The following is a 10,697-nucleotide window of genomic DNA, read 5'->3' as shown; positions in this document are numbered from 1 at the left end:
TTCGATGCTTTCCCCCTACTGCAAAAAAAAAAAAAAAAAAAAAACGGTGTGGCTTGTTAGCATGAATAAAAATTTAATTTATTTTATTGGTTTGGCTATATATGATAGATTTTGATGTGGAAGTTTTATACTCAATAGTTGCATGGAGGCACCACAATCAAATCAAAAGTGGTAATACCCTGATTAAGTAATAGAAAGCTTTACATTAATAAATTAACTGCAGTCCTTCTTAATACTTTTAAACTTAATGCACCAAAAACTTTAAAAAAATTTCAGAGAAGTACGAAAAAAACATTGAAGCGGTACCTTTAACGAATTTGCAATTGTTTTATACCAATCTTCTGTATCCTTCTCCATACTTTTTTCGATAATAGCTCAGTTTGGATATAAAGATTCTTCACATTGTAATTTTCAGATTGCAGAGAAATACTCCGGAAGTTAAGTTTCATAAAACAAATTAAGATTGAAGTGAGTAATAACAACAGATGGGATGGTTTATCTAAAATGTATAAGATATGTTAGTTTGGTACACGGTTGTTTTGCTTACTAAGGAAGGAGCCAGAACAGGAGTTAATGACCGGGAATAAATTATTTAAAAGCGTGAGGTAATAACACAACTAACATATATTTTAAGCAGAAATTTATGCGAAAGATAGGATGTGTACTTTAATGTTAACCGTAACTATCAGTACCATAAAATTGTCATCTTAATTGGCAGACAGGCAGCAATAAAGCCTTTTACTTCTCATTAAGATTGGTGATGGAATAGTACAAAAAACTGAATAATCTTATTCATACTTGAATTTAAGGATTGTATGAAACAAAGTAAAAATAATTTAGTGATCATAATACGAATTCAATTAGAGGTTAAACTATCATCTTAAAAACTGGGAGCTTATTCAGTTTATGCGACAGGAGTGCTTCAACGAAATAAATACCTAAGTGGACATCTCATATCGGATGCAGATATCACGCTCTCTTGCGTTGGTTTAATACTATAATCTATGGAGGAAGTTATATTAGAAAAATTTGTCTGCATCCATAAAAGAGACACAATAGGTCTCCAAATCGCAGTGCAAAATTTCACAACATAATAATTATATCCAGAATAAAAGCAATCAAATCATCAAATAGTATAAGTCTTTTCACTTGTTTGTACCATTTTCATTTACATTTCTTTTTTTTCCTTCTTTCTTATCCCTTTTTGACGTTGTGAAATGTAATAAATTTTTCCAAGCCTTGCTTTGCAATATCATACAACATATCGAACGCATCGAACTCATATTCGATCCATTGAACTATTTAAAGTTATAATATTTTAAAACCAAATGAACAGAAAAGCGCCCAATACATTTGCTCTAGCGTAAGTTAATTTATATACATATGTTTATATATATATAGACGAGTTCACTTCTTATATAAAAAATAATATTTATTTTAGTTTAAAATAGCAAGCAAAATATGAAAAATTCTATTTTAAATATGCTTTATAAATATTTAAACCTTCCTGTCTTGCCTAAAGTTCATTGATTTCATTTGTCAATTGATGGGCTTTCATATGGCCACTGTGCAATCCCCAATCAGATTTTGTAATGCAATTTTGACTCCGATGTCGGTGCAGCAGCAGTGAAGCGTTAATTTTCGTCGCTTGTTAATTGACTCGTGGCATAAATGATAAATCAGTGCCAGATTAATGTGTCAAATGAAGTGTAATCAATGCCTGAAACATGGAATTAAACATATATGCGTGGAGTGGAGTGGAGTGTAACCGCGGCTTCAAGTAAACTCCACTAATAAGACAGCGTGCATAAAAATAACTTTATTAATAAAATTATTAACCTCATCAGATGAAAAGTAAGTATCGTTAAACTTAATTCTGAAGTCGCTTTTAATATGACGTCAGCCATGTCATTCTCAACAAGTTGTAATTAAAATTTTACTTTTATTTGCGCTGCCGGTCGGTCATATACCACATATTACTAAAAATTTTTCAATATGCAATAAAACTAAATTTTATGCAACAGTGGCACTGCATTTTTATGTGCGACTGCAACTGCAACTGCATCTGCCAGTGCTGGTTTCGTTGATTTATCCAATATGCTCTCTGCTCTGTCTTTCGCATGTGTGAGCAGCGGATTGTATATTTTACCTTTTGGCAAAATGACCTCGCATCTGTGCTGGCCTGTCGGTCGCGATTGCTTGTGATATAATTATTCTGATAGTGTCAATTTCACGTTCGATACTCATGTCAGCGATAAACCGAGCGGTTTTAGTACGTCCTCGTATGTAAACGGAAGAGTTTAATATTATTTTGACACGACACTTCATTTATATTTAAGCAAATTTACAATAAACATTGCATACTCTTTGGCGCTTTGGCGCGTCACCACATTTAATGGTTCAGAAGACTATTCATGGAGTATCATACATATTTTTTATTAGGAACTTAAGAGCTTAATGTTGGTTTACAAAAAATTAAGTTGTTTAAATTGAATACTTTAAGATTGAGTTTTTTGTAAAAATACGACAGAAATTTTAACTAAAAACTAAGAACAATGTGTGTTTAAGTTAAGGATAAATTAAAAAAATAAGATAAGATATTTCTCATTTTTTACATATATATACATATGCTATAGTTTATTTCATTACCCAATGTAAAAAAATATTAATTACGGTTAGAAGTAAAATACTTAGAACTATTATATTCTTTATTGATCTTGGACGATGTTTATAGAAAATTTTTAAAAAATTGTTTATCTTGTTCTTTATTTTTTTTCATGCTTAATATCTATGTACAGTCACAAATGTGCATCGATGTGAATACGTAACCTCTCGATGCAAGTTTCTACTCTCAGCCCCCAATTGACGTGATCTAGGGTACGCGTCAAAGGGTAAACGATTCGTTATCGGCGAAGAGTCGTGAAGCGATATATAGTTGCCATATGATGTAGCAAATGAAACAGAAAAACATATATGAGCCAAACTATACATATATTTAATATAGTTTGAAGTTGAGGTCAATAGACTTTCAGGCTACTATATTTTGGAGACGGTAGCGGAAGAATCTCTGCAGGAAATCAATGACAGCAATCACAACCTGAGAAGTAGGTTACTAATAAAAATAAAAGCATGTGTTCATGATTGGACCTTCTAGAAGGGTGTTGAGTTTACAATACAAACTCGAAAAACCCACACTGTAATGAAATCAAAACTTATGGTTAAGGAAGCACTGGTTCACCCGGGATTGTAAGCTAAGAAAGAAAAGGAATATCTCTGTATTTAAAATATATACTTTTTGTTGATATAACATTTTTACGTAATATTTTAAACTTGTACCTTTAACTTTTTCCAAATTTCCGCATTATAGTTTATTATTTTTATTATTATAGTCTGCCTGCAAGTATATATGTGCAAGTATAGAAGCAAATACCTATCAAAGTTTTAACATCAGAAATAGATAAACGTAATATGAAAGTAAAAGTTGATTAAGAAATTAATAATATTTATATTAATAAATTAATAAAATTAAAAGTAAAGTAATATGAAAAAAAAAATGAAAAGCCAATTAAAGCAAAAAAAAAAAATTAGTACTAAAAGAAGTGGTTATTTCTAATAAAATTGGTAACTATTATAGAACCCACATATTTATATTGACTATACATAATCAACAAATTTAATTAATTAAAATTAAACCATTAATTTGTGTATAAAAATATTTGATTTTAGAAATGAAACTGAAATAAACTAATACTCGGTTTCTCATACCTGCCTAATAAGAGTAGCTAATTTCCTAAAGTTTCTATTTAACAAGCCATAATAGCGATACGTTCATGCAAAGGAATAAACCGAAAAAACCGACAAAAATACTAAACCAATTTTTTTACGCCCAAAAAGCGGCTACTTTGTTAATTACATTTTGGTCAAATATTGGCAGCTCAATTAAATGAATTAAAATAACCACATAAGGCAAAGGACAAACTGTTGTGTCCTCGCTTTCGGTTTGCTTACTTGTTTATATTTGCATGTAAAAGTGGATTATGTGATATTGGCACAGAGGCGTAGTTTACGTAGTTTATGTAGTTTATTCCAAATATACTAATATAACAAACTATTGAACCAAGGTATTCCAAAAGAATATATAAATAGCAAATAAGAACAAAAAATTAAAGAAATAGATGAAACCTGACCCAAAGAAAAATAACAGAGAAAATTTAAGAGAAAATAGATCAAACCAAAACGTAAAAGAAAAAAGATGATGAACAAAAGGAATTAGCAAAATAGTGATAAATAACGAAAAAGAAATTAAGAAATATGTGAACCATGCTTAAAATAAGAATCTATAGAAAAGAAGGAAAAGAAAACAGATAAATCAATAGATAGGTATAGTTTAGTTTAAGGATATCAAAACAAAAATAAAAGGTTTTGCAGAACGAAAAAAGATTAAAAAAAGAAAGTAGAAAGCTTAACATAAGAAATATATTTTAAAAACATAGAAGAAAGAAACCGGCGACAGAATAAGCGAATAAACAGAAAGAAATAAGTTGTATAGAAGATCTATAAAATCTATCCTTGAAAAATGATAGAAGAGTACAAATATAATATTGAACAATAAATTTATGGCGTTATAGGCCTTTAATTAATATAAATTATGTGAAAGAATGACTGAATTGTGGCTAAGCAAGTAAAAACTTTAAGAAGAAAAAAAGAGAAGAGAGATAAAAAGAGCAGGAAAATTAGGTGAATAATATTACATTAGTTTTGGTTACTGTTATCTAAATTTCTTCTATGTTGCGCCGATTTACTGTCAAGTACTAATTTTTCAACATTTATTCAGCTTTTAGTAGACTAATTTCTGCACAGTAGATTTTTTCACCATTTTTGTTTGCTTTTAATAAAAAAAAAGGCATCTATATATTAAAAAAAATTAAAATTTCAGAATAATTATTAGATTTCAAGTGGCGAAAATAAATACATACGAGTATTGCCCTTTATTTATGTTTTGAACATTTTTCTTCCACATATATTTGTAATACGCAATCAGCGAAAAAATTGAGTCACATAGACCATACAGTATCATCGGCATACTACTATTTATTATATAATCTTAATTGGTTGAAATCTATTAGAACATTTCGATGGTGCATACTTTCATAAAGGTGGTTAAGCCATAACTGCTGGATGATAACTCTATATCTAGCAAGAGCTGGGCAACAGCAGAAGTGACCAAGCTACAATTTTGACGGTCTTCCCTCTAAATGAATGATGAGGATGATGAAGATGAAATATAAAGAGAGTATAGGATTGCTTCTTTACCATTGATTTGTATAAAATGAGATGAGCGCATACTCTAAATTTTTTTTACGAATATTTTATGTTTTTCTCTACTTGCTCTCAACCGATAATAAACAACTTCTGACTAATGATTTTCGAGAAGCTTTGTCATATAATACTATATATTAAACAATGAGACCATATTTTGAACTGCACACCACTGCCAATTCATACTTATCCATAGGTCTACAAAATTTTGTGTGGAATATGCACACCTACTACTCCATGGGTGGGCGTAAGTTGACTACTTTTTTTTACCAATTTGTATCTTTTTTTGCTGTGTTGTTGCTGTTTGCGTAAACTTAATTTTATTTTTATTTGCATTTGATTTTTTAAGCATTTTGTTTGCATAAATTATGACAGGCAATTAAAAATTGTTGGCTCTTTAGTGGCTTTTGCAGCCACACCCATTCATGCCCTCTGAAGCTAATAATGATTTTAATTGTTTAATCATGTAAATGATATGTAAATATTTATAATGACAAGTGTATTAAGAAAATTAGTTATGGATGTGTATTTTGCAATTAATTTGATGTTTGTGGCATAATGAACAATTAAAAATGAGAAATAAATTTTATTATTTCCAAAGTGAAGAATTGTAAGTAGAGCAAGATAAAAGGAGTTTGTAAAAAGTTATAGATGTGAACCTCATTTGCAATATTCTGCACTCTTGTGATGTGAAAAAAAATTCCTGAAAAATATAAAATAACAAAATTTATTGCACAAATGGAAATGTGAATTGTATTTCTCAGTCAAATTGTTTATATTTTTTATTGCACAACATTTCGTGTACTTCTGGAAACAGCTCTCCGATAAGAATAGTGCAATTTCTGCAGCCAAATACTTTTCAAAACTCCACGGCATTTCTACTGGCTCCATTTGTGTACGTGCGAAATGCCAAAATGCAAATTCTTGATGCGAAGTCAAATGCAAAACGCTGGCTTATATGCAAATGCACTGCTGCATACGTGCAATCCTGCGGCTGCCTTAAAAATTAATGAACTAATAGTTTGCATTATTCCTCTTAACTGGAAGTAGTTCCGCACTTCCATTTTTTCTCATTTCCGTGCATAAAACTGAGTGCCTAAAAAATCATTAAATTTTAATATTTTGCCATAAGCATTGCAGCGCATTTTGGCGTCTTTCGCTGCCGCGCTTCGTTCAAATTTATAAAATTCGCTTAGTCCTTGGGACTGACGTGCGTACCAGGATCACTGAGTCATGCTGAAAATGTGCACGAAATTAATATTTCACGACTGCATTCCAATTTCTTAACCAAGTTCAATTGAAGTGGTATGCAGAGCCACAAGTGTACTGCACTTTGTTCTAGATTGGCTACAGAAGTTATGGGTTCGTTTCTTTCGAACTTCCATTTGTACCTTTCAATAATCACTAAAGTCCTGCCAATTGCGTTAAAGTGCAAAAGTGATATAAATAAAAAAGTCTGTCTGCTCTGTTCACATAATCAGGCATTTAATAGTTGACATTTCCACATCATCAATGCTCATTCCAGGCCATAAAGTTTGTGATTAATGTTCAAATGTGTTAAAAGGCTATTGGACATGTATTAATTCTTTTCAAATATTTTTCTCATTTTATCTTATTGTTTTCAACAGTGTCTTGTTTAAAAAGTAGTTGAAACTGGCTTTTTTATTCCATTTATATATAAAAAAATGAATTTATAATACTTGTGTAATATTCCATACTAGATTTCAGTGGGCATGCCTACCAAAATATTCTATTTGATATCGTAACAATTTTGAAACAGAAGTGTTATATAAGTTATTAGACTCAAATCAAGGTGTAGGTATAGTTAGTATACAGTATTATAAGCAGAAATGCATTGAACACCCTCTCAATTAGCCATATTAAGAATAAATAATTTATGCACCGCTTCCAATATATATATCTCCAACTCTCGTGATACATAGGTATAAGAATAAATGAGGTACTATCTCCCAGCTGAGCGGAGCACTGCGACCATGATTGATCATTCGTGTTGCAACAGATCCTAGCCGAACAGCAGACATTCCGCCATCCGAATGAAAGCCAGAATGTCAGCCGTTAAGGACCGACATTAGGGAAGAGTAGTTCTCGAGCTAGTGACCTCTTCCTGGCCCAGATCATGGCTGGACAGTCACAGAGAATGTGACTGGAAGTCTCATCTGATTCTAAGAAGAGTCGCCAATCTATCTCTTCGGACAGACCCATTTTGTTAAGGTGATAACGCAGTCCAGAGGTAACCCGTTACATATCCCATCAGCAATCTCAACTCTCGTGGAACATAAGTGGAACGAAAAAATAAGTATTCACTCGGAACATCAAAGCAGAAAATTACTTTGTAAATATTTTACTCCTTTCAGTTATACTATGTTTCCATTGGCTTCGTTAGACCAGTTAATTTACTTGAGATTGCTAAGTAAAAATTTCATTAACCATACAAAGAGCTTTTGTGCTTTTCAACTTACTTGATATTAACAATATTAAATTAGAAATGTCGAATGCAACCATTAAAAATAAATTCCCCATAAGAGAAATTACAAAAATTTAGGAAATTAGTCGTATGTTCTACATGATTTAAACAGATGATCTCTTAAAACATTCAAAGAAGTTTCTGACACATAAAAGCTCTTTCACATGCAATAAGTAACTTAAGGCAATGTGAACGACAAAAACTTAAAGTTATTCAAGTAACTTACTTGAGTAAGCAGTGGAAACATACAACAAATCCTTAACATCGACATGTTAAACAAAAAGTACTTGTAAGTCAAAATTTACAAAATATACACATTTTGCTTTCATGGAATTGTAAACTTCTTAATAAACTTAATACACCCTTTTTTAAAATAGTGTGAAAGGTGTAATATTAATTAAAATTAAAAATATTAAATCACAATTTCTTGTCAGGCTGTTGAACTTAGATGTCGTTCCCATGATTTGACCTCAAACCTTATCCAATAAATTTAAATAAATTGTTAACTTCAAAGTCAAGGTAAGATTTAATCAAACAAATGAAAGCGAAATCGACGGTACGACGACTGCAGCTGTGGTTTTTATTGCTTCTCATAAACTGTTATGCTTTAGCGATTAAGTAAAGCCACTGTTCAAACTATGGCACAGTGAAGTAAATCAAATTAAAAACAAATTTAAATAAATTTTAACAAATTAGTTTAGTTTAATTAATGAACAAAAATTAAGTTTGAAGAAACTCAAAAAGCTTTTAAAAAGCATTTGAAGCGTGCTTCAGCTGTTGCAGCCTATAATAATTAGCAGCTAATTGCTTAAACTAAAGCCTAGTTTAGAATTAATTAAAAAAACTTAATAGCAAAAACAATATAGATAAAATATAAATAATAGATTCAAAAAAAAAATTTTAATTGATTAATACATGCAAAAAATGCTTTAAAATAAAACGGAAGTAGAAAAACTAATAAAAAAAGTGAACATAATTTACAATTTATGCAAATGAGGAAGCGTTAAAGGGGCTTAATGAAGCCATTAATTAAAATATGCTAACTTCATGGTTTCTATGCTTAATTTGAATGTAAAATATGTAAAACTAAAAGATACTTTACCATTTCATACTAAAGAAGTAGATAACGAAGACGAGACGCACACGAGATGCATAAATGAATAAAACGAAAGCAGCGTAAGGCGGTGACTATGAAAATGATATGCTAAGCCACTTTTTAGTTTTGCTCGAAGGCTTGAGGTTGCTTTGAGCCCAGTTTGAGATGAGCAAAGCTTCATTGAGTTCAGCTTAAAGGGTCAAATTTAATTTTAAGCTTTGGAAAATTAGTTTAGAATTAATGTGACTGCATTGGTTGTTGATATACGTTAGCCTACGCCACAGTTGTTGTTGGATTAAATATTGACTATCACGACTTAAGTTTATCTGATAAATAACCTACTGATAGTGTAGGCCCATGCAAACGAAACAAAAACAAAACAACTAGTAACTCTAGTTTTATTTGAGGTCATTTCAAATGTTTGTAAGCTTAGAAACTTCTTGATTAACCACATCGACAATATAAATACTTCGATTTCTGTTTCAGCAATTATCAGTTCGCTTTGACATTTGTGAAGTTAACTAACTAAAAAAAATTAAAATGGTAAGTTTAAACAATGTGGTACATACATTAAGGATGAAATGTTAAGGATTAGAATAATCTAGATTAATATCGCATAAAATTGATTTTTCAAGCAATAATACGAGTAAATGATTTTTTTGCAATTTCAGAAATTCCTCGTGATTGCTTTTGCTCTTTTGGCTTGTGCCTATGCTGACGTTTCTGAGTTGGGCTACAACTACCCTCAACCAGCTCCTGCTCCAGCGCCAGTACCACAGCCTGCTCCTCAACCTCAACGTTCTTATGTACCACCACCACAACCTGCTCCAATTGCACCAGCACCAGCACCGGTACATCACGAAGAATTATCTTTACCAATTGCTCCAGCACCACAACCAGCTCCTGCACCAGTCAACACATATATTCCACCTCCAGCACCAGCACCAGTTGCTCCAGCACCAGCTCCAGTACATCATGAACAATTGTCCCTTCCCATTGCTCCTGCACCTGTTGCTCCAGTAAATACATACATACCACCAGCACCTGCACCAGCTCCTGTTGAAATTGAACAACCAGCTGAAGATGGTTACCGTTACAGAACTGTACGCCGTCGCGTCTTCAGACACCGTGCTTAAGAAGTCGATCGAATGCTATAACGGCATTTGCTTCAAGTGTTATTGATTTTCGTTTGTTGTTGGAATTGTTAAAAATTTAATAAAAAATAATTATTTGTTAAAAATGCAATTTACTGTCTCTTGGATATATCTTGGATACATATTAACATTAATTTTAATATTAAATAAAAAATGTTTCCTTATCTTATTTACTTCTTTGGATAATCATTAGGATCACCCTTGTTTTTATTTGTATATCTAATATATAGTCGATATATTGGTTACCGAAGTATTGCTATATAGTACGTGGAAAAAGAAATAATATTAAACCACAATAACTTTAAAATAACTTGTTCGGAAGAAAGGTCATTCACACTGATCTTTAGTCCAACTATCTTGAGAGCTTTGATAATCTTCTTATTTTAAGTTGGCAGTGGTTATTCGTGTATTCGTCTGATTCTAATCCATTTCAATGAAAAGAGAATATATTGAATTCTCTGAAGGAATTTACGTGAATAAAATAATCGCATCTCTCAGCTCAATACAGTATTTTATGGAATAGCTGTCCATCCACAAAATTTTTTTTTTATTTTTAGCAGTATTAACCTTTTAAAACCACCTCATAGGAATGAATGGAGAAAATTGTCACCGCAATGCTAAATTTTCATTTTAATAATTAAGG

The 10,697-nt window shown here is 31.3% G+C and overlaps 1 protein-coding gene across 1 annotated transcript in view; it reads left to right on the top strand.

The window, feature by feature from the left end:
* Positions 1-10,036, top strand: part of LOC119662980 (alpha carbonic anhydrase 8-like) — a 13,187-nt gene extending 3,151 nt beyond the window's left edge. Inside the window, exon 2 of the mRNA XM_038072639.1 lies at positions 9,572-10,036. Within this exon, the coding sequence (XP_037928567.1) occupies positions 9,572-10,036 (465 nt within the window). The remainder of the gene's footprint in view (positions 1-9,571) is intronic.
* Positions 10,037-10,697: the final 661 nt, after the last annotated feature.

Source organism: Teleopsis dalmanni, unplaced genomic scaffold (assembly GCF_002237135.1).
Source record: "Teleopsis dalmanni isolate 2A unplaced genomic scaffold, ASM223713v2 unscaffolded_contig_0051, whole genome shotgun sequence".
Classification (NCBI taxonomy): Eukaryota; Metazoa; Arthropoda; class Insecta; order Diptera; family Diopsidae; genus Teleopsis; species Teleopsis dalmanni.
This window is presented reverse-complemented; position numbering and strand designations above follow the sequence as displayed.